The sequence below is a fragment of the Alosa pseudoharengus genome, unplaced genomic scaffold (assembly GCF_046254945.1).
Source record: "Alosa pseudoharengus isolate Yale_2024_CS ecotype anadromous, Long Island Sound unplaced genomic scaffold, YU_APseudo_1.1 YU_APseudo_1.1_scf_13, whole genome shotgun sequence".
Classification (NCBI taxonomy): domain Eukaryota; kingdom Metazoa; phylum Chordata; class Actinopteri; order Clupeiformes; family Clupeidae; genus Alosa; species Alosa pseudoharengus.
Genome location: NW_027468598.1, coordinates 8,300,001 through 8,315,000, shown reverse-complemented (window position 1 = coordinate 8,315,000; position 15,000 = coordinate 8,300,001). Strand labels below are relative to the sequence as shown.

Sequence of the window (15,000 nt, the reverse complement as noted above, 5' to 3'; positions counted from 1 at the left end):
GAAATGTATAGGGGATAATGAGGAAATGAGGGGACTGTGTGTATTTAAAATCTCATTTGTGTGTGTGTGTGTGTGATGGTGTGTGTGTAGGTGTGTGTGTGTGTGTGTTGGAGTGTCAGTGCAGGTGTACAATATGTGTAGTGTAAACTTAGGCTACACGTGTGTGTGTGTGTGTGTGTGTGTGTGTGTGTGTGTGTGTGTGTGTGGTTGTGTGTGTGTGTTGTTGTGTGTGTGTGTGTGTGTGTGTGTTTCATGTCATTTCTTCTTACTGGAGTGTTCGTTTGTGTGTCTGTGTATCTTGAGTGTAACTCTTGCCCTGTTTCCAGTGATTGCATGCGTAGGGCACCACACACTGAGAGGGTAGCCTGGCACTCACCTCCTGCTCTGCTCTGAGGGGTCTGAGGACGCATTTCTGGGAACTCACTGCAGCATGCGCCCCCCTCTCTATCAGTCAGAGGAGGCCCAGGTCAGTGTGGGGTGCCACTGCTGACGGACTCAAGAGACCCTAGGCCTGGTGCGCCTTTCCAGGAAGTAGTGGGTGGATGTGGACAGGCTGCCAGACGCTGAGGGCAAGTTGGCCACAAGCCGCAGCAAGGAGAAGGGTCATTCTGATTGGGGTGAAAATACTGGACAGTTTCAGATTTTAAACTTATTTACTTTCTAGCAGAGTTGTGGTTCCTTGGTCACACACATGCACACCTACTCTCTCTCTCTCTCTCTCTCTCTCTCTCTCTCTCTCTCTCTCTCTCTCTCTCTCTCTCTCTCTCTCTCTCCCTGTCTCTCTCTTTAAATTCAATTCAATTCAATAGAGCTTTATTGGCATGGCAAAAATACAATTTGTATCACCAAAGCATTTATAAATGTACAGGTAGTATGGGAAGGAAAGAAGCAAAGACAGAACATCATGTATAATACAGTGGCAGTACTCTTCGTCCTTGCCCTTGTCCTTACATTTTTGAAAGTCTGGTTACATTTTTTGAATAGTAAAGAATTGTTTACGTATTTCTTTCCATTGGCAGCATTCAGTCAAGAATTGAAACTGTTTCTATGGCACTTTGGTTGCAGCTGGTACACAGCCGGTCTTCTCTGGGCAGCCAGGTTTGTCTGTGTCTGCCCTTCTGGATAGCCGGACTGTGATTACTTAATCTGCACCTGGTTAAGGTTTTCTCTGTCTGATATAGGGGCCAAATAGCTTTGAAGTTTAGTTTGTATTTTTGTTGTTTCAGTCCAATATTAAAAGTAATTTTATTTTCCTGCATTTATAAGTTGGTTAGGCCAAATTGTTTGAGCAAGGGTGGCAAGGTCCTGAGGCTGACTATTAGTTATATTAGTTGGATTATTGAATGAGGGGGGTTGTTTTTACACCCATCTCTTGGCTTTTTAGGTCTTTATAATCATATAATAAGAGTTGGGTTGCGGTTTTTGAGATGTGGAATTTGATGGCTCTTTTTTGATTTGAATGAATAATGGGTATTGGCCTAAATCAGCCCTGCGTGCATTGTTAGGTGCACATAAGAGGACCCCACACTTCTCTGCCATATAATGCAATTGGTTTCATATTTGAATATTTGCATTTGAAGTATTTTGAGCCAGATTCGAATGGGTATGTCAAATTGAATAGATTTCGTGCTTTCTTTTTTTAAATCATTCCAGTTGAAATTACCAGTTGAGCTGATTTTCAGCCTGAGGTATGTGTAGTTTTTTGCTTGTTTGACTGCATTTGAACCAAGGGCGAATTTCATTCCCTGATATCTGGTATTTTTTTTGGAAAGTTAGTACTTTTGTTTTTTGTGGGTTAATAGTCAGGCTCCAAGTCTGACAGAACTTGTGCAGGACACTTAGGATCTGCTGTAGACCCTCTTCTGTTGGATACAGCAGAACCAAGTCGTCCGCAAAAAGAAGAAATTTGATTTTGGAGTCATTTAATAAGAGGCCAGGTGCTGCTAACTGCTTGAGTCTTCATTATTTATTATTATATTCATTAATATAAGTATTGAAGAGGGTCAGTGATAGAGAGCATCCCTGTCTCGCACCTCATTCTTGAGTGAAGAATTCTGTTTGTTTCCAATAATAATTGCGCATTTGTTGTTGAAGTACATTGTTTTTATTATGTTGTATGTTTTTTCCCCTACATCAATTTCAATTCGATTCACGTTTACAGAATAGGCCACCATGCCAAATATCTACAAATCTACAAAGCAAGCAAATATTGTTTTATTTTGGTTAGCATATTTACTGTATTATTTAGGGTGCGTAGGTGAAAATATGTTCTCTCTCTCTCTGTCTCTCTCTCTCCCTTTCTCTGTCTCTGTCTCTCTATCTCTCTCTCGCACACACACACACACACACACACACACAGACACACACACACAGACACACACATACACAAACTGTACATATGAGGCATGAAGTCATGACACATTTCCTCCTTCCCTAATTGGCTCAATTGATATAAATACTCTGAAATGGGCACTGAGGGAATGGGCCTGGGACCTTTCACACCATGTGTCCTGTGGCCACCTCTTTTAACTCAGTCCATACTCCTCCCTCTGCTCTGGTCTGCTCCTCACAGCTCTGGCTTTTAACCCTTTCTCTCTGCCTCAGACTTCCTACAGAGTATCTGACAGAGCTCCAGATCATTTGGGGATGTGGATTTTGTGTCGTGTAGTTCATATAATGTGTCTGTCAAGATGCGCTGTTTCTCTTAACAGACTCTCCGGTTACAGTTTTGTGATGTCTGTAAAGAAAGGCTAGTGATTGGCCTGTTGTGATGATGTGATGATGATCTCTGTTCTGCTTAGCAATGCCTCCATCACCATTACACAGAAATGTCATAATGATCCATGTGACCTCCTCTCCCGCTCCTCCCCCACCCCCACCACCCCCCAATCTGCTTCATGTGAGTCCAAGAGTTTACGAACGAGACAGCCCTTCCCAAAAGCCCTTACAGTGAGCACCTAATAGCCAGCTAACACCCTCTCTTTTCCGGTCTAGTTCGCTTGCTAATTAGTCACAAACAAGCCCCTTTGGCAGGACTTCACAGACCAGCCCCTGAATGAGGTGTTGGCTGCCATGGCGCACTAGTGAGAGACTGATGGACTAGTGAAGTGAGATTACCAGAGCCACTTTCGTCGCCTTGCAACAATTTAATCTACACGGGCCTTAAATAAACAGTCTATCATCCAGAACGTGACTCAGCCTTTGGTTATGTGAAAGCGTTCTGAAACACTTCAGATGCTAAGAACTGTTTGGATTGTGTGGGTGTGGGGAGCTACCTCATGCCTTTTTAAAGTTGGCTTCTAATGCAATTTTCTGGTTGGTTTACTGTCTCGATCAATATTCCCACACCCCTGGTCAGGACTGTTTGTAAACTCAGGGCTTCCTGTAAATGGGATTGTAGGGAATCAGCGAGAAGAGACGGATATTTGCTTCCTTCAGTGATCAAAGAGGTGCAAGAAGTAGTGCGCAGTAGCTGTTTTTCCATCTCTCATTTTCTCTATCAGTTGCTGTTTTGGCAGCTCTCTCTCTCGCTCTCCCTCTCTCTCTCTCTCCCTCTCTCTCTCTCTCCCTCTCTCTCTCTCTGTTAAATCTCTCGCTGTAAAAACCGAGCATTGTTTTCGAAACAGTCTTGTAATGGGAAGTACGTGACTAAGTGGAGCTGTGCATGTTTGGTTTGAGTGGTTGGACCCCAGCAGAGTTGATATACTGACTTTGGCAGACGTAGTCAGCTGGTATTCCCTCCAGTGGCTCTCCAGAGTTCTCTAAGCCTCTGCCCAGACCAAAAGCAGAGTGCGTTTAGGGTGCTGAGGGTGAATGTATGTCCACATCTGTGTTGTGGAGACAACGCTTGGCCTTGCTTGGCTTTGCTTGGCACAGTCAAGTCTATTAATGGAGCCTTGGACGTTGCTTTTGTGTCTTGATTTAAACATAACCAGATGTTTACATACGTGGCTTATTCTAAAGAAAGAAAGCCACACATCAACTCACAATTCATTGCTTTACTCTCTTACAACATTTTGTATTTATTCAGTCATCCTCATTTACTGTAGCTGTTCCACACTTGCTCACTCCACTTCCCTGCCTTGGTCTCTTTGGTGGTGTTGTGACGCATCTTCTCATTAGAGCCCCTAATCAGACAGATCGGATGTGTGTCTAATTGTAGTAATGAAAAGCAGGGCCGCAGGAGTCCAGACGGACAGAGAACAATTGAGCAAAAGGAAACAGTGTGAGAGACGAGAGAGAGAAAGAGAGGAGAAGAGAGTGTGAGGAAGAGAGTGAGGGAGGTGTGTTGAGCGGTTGTTTAGTGGCGAGGGTAGATCCCGGGGCTGGCGGCGGGGGGGGGTCCTTGAGGTGCTGATTGTGTCTCCCCTCGGCCCCCGAGCTCTTACCTCATTCCCCCGGCCGCTGGGCTGATCCAGGCCCTCTGATGTGGAGGCCTGTGGCTCCCATTAGGCTCACAGTCATGGGCCGCCTCCAGGTCTCTGTCACTGCTGGGCAGGGACAACAGTCCACTGGCAAAGGTGCAACGGGACAACGTGCAGCACAGAACCCTGCTCGACTGAGAAGGGGACCCCTCCATGAGGAGAGAGATTTTACACAACTGCCTCCCTCAGATTTTAGACTTGTTCAGTAAAGTGTATGCTATATCGGCACATGACTTTAATGGAGCGTCTAGTAGTAGTATTATACAATTCGAATTGCAATTCTGCTTCCTGTTTGCTACCTCATTTGAAATGCAAGTGAAATTCAAGAATTGAATTGGAATTTAAGAGCCAGTTTCATTTCAATTCAATTCTGGAATTTTGCACAAGGCTGCTAGTATAGCAGTAGTAGTGTGTTAGCAACAGGGCTCTGCAGGGCTTCCTCTCCTGTCCTACCCTGATGTCCGAGGGCTGGTCTCTGTGTGCAGGACGAGGCGCGGAGCTCGCTGATCTATCTGGTGTCTCTGCTGGCCAGCATGGAGCACAGCGTCCACCACACGCTGCTGCTGGAGATCCGCCGGCTGACCGACCGCTACGGCGGCCTGCTGGGGGGTGGTGGCAAGGACATCTACCGCATGAGCAACAGCTTCACCGCCATCGCACGCCTGCTGGCCCGACGCCTGGAGGCTGCTGGAGCATGCAGGTACACACACACACACACACACACACACACACACACACACACACACACACACACACACACACACATACACACACGCACATACTCCCCATTCATGCACAGACTCTCACACACATACATACACTCACACACACACAGACACACACACACACACATACACACACACACATGCTCACCACTCATACACACACGCACGTGCACACACACACGCACTCTCACTTACGCACACACACACACACACACATGCTCACCACTCATACACACACTTACAGTCACATGCATGCACACACACACACACACACACACACACACACACACACACACACACACACACACACACACACACACACACACACACACACACCACTCATACACACTCACTCACACGCCTCTGCAGTCTGAGTTCCAGCATCACCGTCGCCTCACGCCTGCTTGGAGTGGTCTGGAACGTGTAGGTGTGCACACACTCTCACATACGTCCACACACACATAGAGCTGAGCAGCCGTATCAGCTGCCACTGCTTCACTGCCGTCACAGGCCCACTGGGCCCATGCCGACGGGTCAGCGCACGAGCACATACAGTACACGTCTACAGCATGAGGAACCGTTTAAGCACCATACTCAACTACTGGGCAAATAATGGGACACTACTGGAGCCTGCACTTGCACGTCAACACAAACACATACACTCACATCTTTTACATTTACACACATACACACAAACACACATACTCACATCTATACATTTACACACAATCACTCATACTCACATCTATATATTTACACACATACACACAAACACACTCACATCTATACATTTACACACAAACACACATACTCACATCTATACATTTACACACATACACATACTCACACACAAGCACACAAGCACACACAGAGACAGACCTATCACACTGGCATGCATGTGGGTAGTGCTGGGACTGGCAGGGCACAGACTCACGTGCGCTTACGCACACATACACTCACTCACCCACCCAGCCCTATATAACGCATGAGCTACAGCTTCATTGCTCTCTTGTGCCCACTGGGTAGATGCCACACACTTAACCACCAAACACACACACAGATGAATACACGCAGGCGTGGCTGTTGGTCAAATGCCACACACACACACACACACACACACACACACACACACACACACACACAATGTGCTGCATATGACTAGAAGTCATTGTGGGGTTCTGAAGACTTCCATGTCTACAAAACTCTGATATTAATAAGCCATTTTACACTTGAACAGACTGACAATGAGGACACTTCATGTTAATAACAAGGTTATATCAATGTTATTTCAGTTCTCTTTTTCCCAAGAAACCATTCACCACAAAATATTCATGCTCACTGTTGGCGTCTCCTGTGAGACTATTTCAATGCCACAAATTCCTTTCCATTCTTAATAAACCACATTTTGTTCCTCTGAACGACTTTTTCTTCTCAAAGAACTTTGCTTTGTCTGTTCTCTCTCTCTTAAGTCAGCTAATTTTATGGGCACCTTCCATATCCAGTTTCTGTTGCAAAATCATTTTTCAAAGAACCATATGAGAGATTTGTTTTATGACTCAGAGTGAGGATTTGTAGCGATGCTGTAACTACTGTTTATAAGGTCTTACAGTAACAAGCCACCTGGTTTGGATGTTTGGACACTGAACACTAATGGGAATCGCTCACGTCATTGCACTCACTCATTTGGGTGTCAATCACAACTCAAGACAGGTACATGGAAAGCAGGCGGCCAGAAATAGCTTGGCTGTGATGTGAGAGGCTCTGGTTGCGGTCGATAGATTTCCACACCCGTATTTTCTTGTTGAGAGGTTTTCTAACTGGCTCCGCACGCAGAATGGCTCGGAACATTCACTCTTTTTTTACATGCTGGAACATTCTGTCCAGATTTTGTCCAATTTTTTGCTTTGCTGGGGGTTTTGGGTCTGTTTGGAAAGTTCAAGTTATGCTGGAGCGAAAACCAGAATCAGAGAGAGAGGGGGAGAGAGAAAGAGAGATGGAGAGAGAGAGAGAGAGAGAGTTCTGACAATACAAATGGATTATTTTCATGTCATTAAAGCAAACAATGAGGAGTAAAAAAAGAACAAGGGATTGCTGGATTCTCTAAGGAGAGTAGACTAGTGGAGTGGAGGAGGTGTTGTTTTGAGCGTGTGCCCTCTCAGCACTCCCTGAAAGGCGTCCAGGAGAACTGGACTCTCTGACGAGGCCTCTAGGCCTCCCCCAACTCATCTCTTTCATGCTCTCACCCGTCACAGGACATTTCAGCAGAGCAGCAGCCTGTGGGTTTTACTGCCCTGGACATCTGTGTGTGTGTGTGTGTGTGTGTGTGTGTGTGTGTGTGTGTGTGTGTGTCAAAGTCAAAGTCAAAGTCTGCTTTATTGTCAATTTCTTCACATGCTAAGACATACAAAGAGATCGAAATTACGTTTCTCACTATCCCACGGTGGAGACAAGACATATTTTACCAATTAAGTCCACAGACAAACATAACATTCAAGTAAACAATAAAAAGTAAATAAGAAGGCACATACAATGAAGAAATAAGAGCAGCAAAATTGGGTTGAAATTGTGCAATTGTGCATAGACAGTCAATATAATAGTGCAAAGTCAGGCCAATAAATGGCTGAGGTAGTTCTGTTTGACCTACAGTAAGTAAGCAAGTGGCATAGTGGTGCAAGTTATGTAAGAGCAGCAGAAGTGTGTTGTGTTTTCAGGAGAACAGGACAACAACAACAAGTTTCAAAGTGTGTGTGTGTGTGCGCGTGTGTCTGTGCGCGTGTGTGCGTGTGTGTGTGTGTTACACTTGATGAATATTATAAATGACAGTGCAAAGATATTGAGAGTATTTCTCTGGGTAGCTGGAGAACCTCCCTTCACCCATGACATGTTTCAGGCCAAAAGTTTCTCATTTGAGACGGTTTATGTGGAAGACATTTTTGCCACAAAAAACAGCAGCTGAGCCTTTACCTGGAAAGTATGGATGAGTGGTAGACAGTGTGACTGTGACCCCTGAGGTCAGAGGTCAGCCTGTGGCCTTGTCTGAGCCACATCCTCTTCCATCTGTGCATTCTGCCACCTGTTATGGTACAGCAGTTTGCATGTGTCTGGCAGTCACGCAACGCTGTGTGTCTTTCAATACACTGTTTAAGCATTTGTTGTGCATATGTGTAAATTGGAGAATATTGTCTATTGGTCTGTTGTACTAATAGAGACCTAATGTACCATAGAAAGCAATAGATATTTATGTGATTATGCATACATTGTCATGTTTCTGTTCCTGTACATGTATAAAAGAATGTGTGTGTGTGTGTGTGTGTGTGTGTGTGTGTGTGTTTCAGAAGTGAGGAGGAGGCAGAGGATCTGTGTAAGCCATCTGAGGCCGACTCAGGCGGGAGCGTAGGCGAGGATGACCAGCGGCTGGCGGTCAAGATCCAGGCCTTCGAGGAGAAGATGGTGGAGGAGGTCGGAGAGGCCCCAGCGGACGACAGCTCGCCGGCCCCACAGCGCCGCTACAGCCTGGGCCAGGCGGCCCGCGACGAGCGCCGGGAGATGAGGTTCAACAGGTGGGTGAGCCAGCACCTGCCCTGCCAAGTCTCCGTGTCACTCTTACATGTGCATAGATTTGACAGAGCCAGCCGGGACATTCACGCTAAAGCTGCAGTTGGCAAGTCTGACAGATTGAGGGGACTAAGCCAAAGTTTTGAATGTTTGCAACTCTCATGTCCCTCCCCCACTACCAGTTTGTGCTCGTCAGTGCGCACCAGACTGCACCAGACTGTGATTGACAGTCAGATCTCACGCAGCCCTGCTTGGATTGGACCAGAAGAACCGGGAGCTGTGGATTTTTGCAAAACAAATAATAGGTGGAGATAGAAGTGTGTTTTTTCTAAAACTGGCTGATTTATGTTGTTCTGTCGGAGCATATGTTGGTTTCAGTGAATATGATCAAAAAAATCTTGCCAACTGCAGCTTTAAGAGGAGAGGACCATGTTTGAAGACTTTGTGGTACTGAATTACAGTGTATTGTGGTACTAGACTACAGTGTATTGTGGTACTAGATTACAGTGTATTGTGGTACTGGAGTACAGTGAATTGTGGTACTGAATGGCGCTGAGTTGTGAAAACTAGCCTCACGTCTCTTCTTTAACGTGCCCAGAACCAAATGCTCCGCTCCTCTTCGCTGATCACTCTGAATCTGCACCACCACTTAGCTCTGTCTTCCCAGTGCGTGGGTCTTTCATGAGTGGTGAAAGCATCTCTAAATGTTCCCATCCATGCTAAAGAGCACATTGTCCCGTGACCGTTTCCAGAAGAGTGTTGTGCAATGTGGATCTGGCTCCATGAGGCTGCAGTGGAGAAGACACAAGAACAGAGGTGCTTTCATCTGCTCTAACCTGACACAGGATGAGCCCTGGGACAGGCTGATGATTTACGTGGACAGAAAGGAATATACTGTTGCAAATAAATAAATGAATAATAATACAAACATTTCTATGCATGGATTGCTGTTATAACAAAACAAATCAAAGAAAGGCCCAGGAGTTGTGATGATAAACGTCAGCCCTTCTCACTGTGCCAGGACTCACCTCTTCCCTCTCTAAGCTTCCACAAGCCACAACAGATCATGCATCTGCCAGACAATAACCTTAATCGTTAACTTATGTCCCAAGCAGTATATGTCAAATATAAATCTTAAAGAACAATGCCTTATAAACCACACCAGCAGCAACACTCAGTGGAATGTATTAGGGGGATAGCCAAATAAGACTCAAGAATCATGTCCATCATATTACACAGTCATAAAAAATAATTACGAGAAAGCGGAAAGCTCTTAACTCTCCACAGAAGACTCCTGGAAAACATCTGCTGAAGCATATTTTCATTTATAATCCAAAATCAACAAATTGTTATACTAAAACAATGCTCTGCATTGTTTTCAATGTATTTCACAATCCCACGTACAACTCACCTACATACATAGTGCCATTCCTGTCTGGAGGTGTATACAGTAGTTACCGGAAAAAGACAGTGAAAGAAGATTTCTATCACTATTATTTCATCATGCACTTCCGTACAATCAAGAATGAAGTGTTTCTCATGGAACAACATTGTGCAAAATAATAATAATATATATTTTTTTAATTTACAATGTTTAATTGCAATTTGTATGTAATCCTGAAAGGTTGGCTATGAAGCCATTTTTACAATGAGCACAGACCCAACTGCTGTTACTGCACATGGTGGTGCACTGCAGAAACACATGGTAGGGTAGACATTCAGCAATGCAACACACATGGTAGGGTAGACATTCAGCAATGCAACACACATGGTAGGGTAGACATTCAGCAATGCAACACAAAGCAACGCAGTTGTTTCACATGACACAGTTTGCTGCACAACAACACACATGTTCTGTCTGCAAGGTTTTCAACTTTTTTTTCTCTTATTTATCTCTTGTCCACCATATTGACTACTACTAATATGCAGGTTTTTCTAAACTAAAATCTAAAGTTTAGTTTCATGTGCTCACGTGAAACTTTCATGTGAGCACATGAAAGTTTTGTGTGCGCATGCAAAACCTTTACACATGAAACTTTCATGTGCGCACATGAAAGTTTCACATGAGCACATGAAACTAAACTTTAGATTTTTTTTTGCTCATGTCCCCTTAGGGGCTCTGTAGATGTAATATAAAAACATACAAGATTACATTTGGACTAACATGCCAGAATTCGGGAGGTTAGTTAGAGATAAGATGAGTGTACCCCATTCACTGACTGTAGAGGCTCAAGCTTTATTTATTACTGCCAAGGACCTCTCGGTTTTTCATCTTTATTAAAAAAAAAAATCACTGGAAAGTAACTACTCCTCAGTTCAGCTCTATTGTATGCTTTCATAGAAGCACACACACACACACACACACACACACACACACACACACACACACACACACACACACGCACGCACACACACACACACATATACACATACACATACACAGACAGTAGATGTTTCTTGGCTGTCCACAATGACCTGTCCTGCTCCCCATGCTCTACAAGCCTGTCCACGTTCACAAAGCCCAGCCACCCTGGAGCATTAACAAGATATTGATTAAAGGTGCTCTAAGTGATGCTGGGTAACGTCACTTCTGTTGACTTTCAAACAAAACAGAGAGCTAGCTCGCTTCTTCCTCCCCCTCCCTCCCGTGCTGCTCCCGTGCAATTGAAACTCTCCTAAACGCGCATCATCTTCTTTGATTTGCTGGAACAGTTTGTTATGTTTTTATGGGCTAGGTTTGCTCAGGTTGTTTTTGTTGACGTTTTTGGAGTCTGGGCTGTCCACAGAGATCGCGTTTTTTTACAATATATTCAGGACACAAAAGGCTAGCGGTTGGTTAGGTGATGTTTGCAGTAAGTGACATAAAATATTTTAGCATAAAAAACGTGTGCCATCGCTTCGAGCACCTTTAAGAAAGAGAGTAATTATAATTATGATTATAATTATTTTAGTTATTGTCAATTGTTTTTGTATTTTTGGTACGGTGCCAATTGAATGCTATTCTTGGTCACCGATGATGACCTTTGATAAAGATTATAGGCTTACTATAATTAGAGGTGTTCCCATGATCATTTTCTAGGTCAAGCAATTAGGTGGTCAAGGCCCCATTCAGCTAAGCCCCATTCAGCTGTTTGAAAACCTCTCAATGAGGAAATACGGGTGTAGAAATATATCGGCCGCAACCAGAGCCTCTCACATCCCAGCCAAGCTATTTCTGGCCGCTTGCTTTTCCATGTACCTGTCTTGAGTTGAAATGGTAACTGGAGCCAGGGCCAGATCTGACAACAACAACAACAACAACCCTTTAGTAGTCAAACATGCAGCAACATTCAACATATTTTCTCTTATCAGCATCAGTTTACACAAATGTTTAAAAATATTTTACTTACAGTGATATTTATCAATATGATGGGCATGTTGCTGCAAAGCACAGGACAATCTTGCTCCGTCATTTCCTGCCACATCTGGCCATAGGCCACAACCCAGCCTGTTAGAAAGAAATTGGACATGAATAAGCAATTTCTGGTCAATCTGTCTATGCTATTCCCATAAAAGCTCAACTGTGGGCATACGTTAGTAGTGTGAGGTCTGTGTTATTTGCGTTCTTACATGCTGGTTCACCAGGCTGCACATCCTCTCTGGCCTCAGTCTCGTCCATGCTTGCCCTCTCACTGACTGGTCCCTCCTTGTTCGCTGATGACCTCTGCTCCTCGATTAGGTGGTCAAGGGCCTATTCAGCTAGGAAATGGTACTTGGAACCAGAACCGGCTGTGACAACAACAACAACAATATTTGAGTCAAACAGGCAGCGACATTCGACATTGGCTCATTTCTCAATATTAACGTCATTTAAGGACTTTTAATAACAGTGTCAGATGACCAGTGCTTTTTTATCATCTGCCTTTTTTATCACCGCTGATGTGTTGACAGACCAGGAGAGGTCCTCAGTTAAGTGTGTCCCAAGGAATTTAAAGGAGGACACCCGCTGAACACAGTCCCTATTGATGCTCAGTGGGGCTGGTTCCCCCTTGTGTTTCCTGAAGTCTATGACCGTAGTGTCATCTGCGAATGTGATGGTATTGGAGGGGCTGATGGGTGTGCAGTCATGCGTGTACAGGGAGTACAGGAGAGGGCTCAGCACACAGCCCTGGGGAGAACCTGTTCTCCTCCGTTGATCTGTTAGCTCTGTAGGCAAACTGATGTGGGTCCAGGTTTGAGGGGAGACAGGCCTTGTCTGTATGTGGTGCAGGATGAGCCTCTCAAAGCATTTCATGACTACTGTTGTTAAGGCAATAGGTCTGTAGTCATTGGGGCACTTTGGGGCAGTAGTCTTTGGGACAGGGATGATGGTAGCTGACTTAAGGCACAGGGGGATGGTGTCAGCCTGTGACAGTAAGGGGTTGAACAACCTGGTCAAGACTCCAACTAGCTGGTCAGCACAGACGCAGAGTACTTTCCCGAGTACACCATCTGGACCGGCTGCTTTCCTGGTGTTCACAGTCCTCAGAACATGCCTCAGCTGGTGTTCACAGTCCTCAGCACATGCCTCACCTGGTGTTCACAGTCCTCAGCACATGCCTCACCTGGTGTTCACAGTCTTTACCTGCCTCACCTGGTGTTCACAGTCCTCAGCACATGCCTCACCTGGTGTTCACAGTCTTTACCTGCCTCACCTGGTGTTCACAGTCCTCAGCACATGCCTCAGCTGGTGTTCACAGTCTTTAACTGCCTCAGCTGGTGTTCACAGTCCTCAGCACATGCCTCAGCTGGTGTTCACAGTCCTCAGCACATGCCTCAGCTGGTGTTCCTGAAGTGTGAGTGTGCTGTGACTGGAGGTCTGTGGTGGCCGTGCGGCTGTGTGTGAAGCCTCTGTCTCAAAGCGGGACGGTAGTGACGGGTGTGGAGCCTTTGTAGTTGGTGATGCTCTGTAGCCCGTGCCACAGCAGCAGCGAGTTTTTGTTGGTGAGATGGTCCTCCACTTTCCTCTTATAAGCCACCTTGCCAGTTATGATGCCTCTCCGCAGCTCTGCCCTCGCCACGCTGCACTGTTCTTTGTCATCTGACTTGAAGGCAGAGTTCCAAGTTCTCAGGAGTGTCCGGACATCCGAGGTCATCTAAGGTTTTTGGTTGGGGTTACGGATGCGCTTGTCCACAGTAACACAATTCTTGATGTAGAACAGAACAGTCTCTGTGTGCGCCTGTAAATCAGGATGTTTAAATATGCTCCACTCAGTGCGCTCAAAGCAATCTTGAAGCTGAGAGAGAGCTCCTGCAGGCCAGATTTGAATGTTCTTTGTGTCAGGTTTAGATTTCTTCCTGAGGGGGGTGTATGCAGGGACTAGGAGCAGTGAGAGATGGTCTGACATGCCCAGGTGTGGAAGGGGTACTGCTCTGTAGGCTTGCTTCAGGTTGGAATAAACATGATCTAATGTGTTCTTCCCTCTGGTGGAGTACTGTACAATAAAGGCTTATCAACTTAAAAAAAAAAACTGTTTACTGTTCATTTTAACTATTGTAATGTGCATATTCTGTAAGTCACTATGGACAAAAGCATAAATTCCATTACCATAACCATAACCATGTATTGTTTGGATTGCATGGTTGTATCTTATACTGCTTCCCAGACAAACAGACCCTGTCCTTATAGACCCTGTGTGTGTGTGTGTGTGTGTGTGTGTCCTCAGGTCTAAGAGTCTGGCCCTGCATGCAGTGCGCTCAAGGTCCATCAACTCCGACAACGGTCAGGAGGATGGAGTGGAGCTGACCTCTGAGGCCCTCCTGGGTGAGGGTCCCCACAGCCCAGACACCCCCGAGGGGGAGCCCCCGTCCTCCACACCCCCGGCCCCCACCTCAGCCACGGAGGTGCCCATAACGCAGAGCCCCAGTGACCAGGAGCCGTCTGACCCAGGAGAGAGGGCACAGAGAGGCGGTGGCGTGGACAACCCTCAGGACACAGACAGGCTGTGGACGCACATGAGGGACAACCTGGACACAATCAAGGCTTTCTGCGCAGAGATGGTCAAACAGATCCCAGTACCGGAGCACTGTGTCATTGAAGGTACCAAAAGTTCCACAGTTCCTCTTGTCAGCTCCAGGCCCACTCTATTATTCAGGAGAACTATTCTCAGTCAGAACCATCCCAAAATGACTCCACAATGGTTGATGCCTTGGGATGCAGTTGGCTCTCATGGTCTTCCCAAAATCCCAGTCATCTCCATTTTAGATAGTCACTGAGTGCCTGCAGTCTATTTCAGTTCTTATTTAGTCATCCCTCTTGGTGTTTGTAGATTATCATC

General features: G+C 45.6%; 1 protein-coding gene across 1 annotated transcript in view; it reads left to right on the top strand.

Annotated features, from left to right (window-relative positions):
• The window catches only part of veph1 (ventricular zone expressed PH domain-containing 1), a 74,564-nt gene that overhangs the window by 37,537 nt on the left and 22,027 nt on the right, over positions 1–15,000 (top strand). Inside the window, exons 7-9 of the mRNA XM_076281985.1 lie at positions 4,910–5,124; positions 8,485–8,709; positions 14,389–14,762. Of these exons, the coding sequence (XP_076138100.1) occupies positions 4,910–5,124; positions 8,485–8,709; positions 14,389–14,762 (814 nt within the window). The remainder of the gene's footprint in view (positions 1–4,909; positions 5,125–8,484; positions 8,710–14,388; positions 14,763–15,000) is intronic.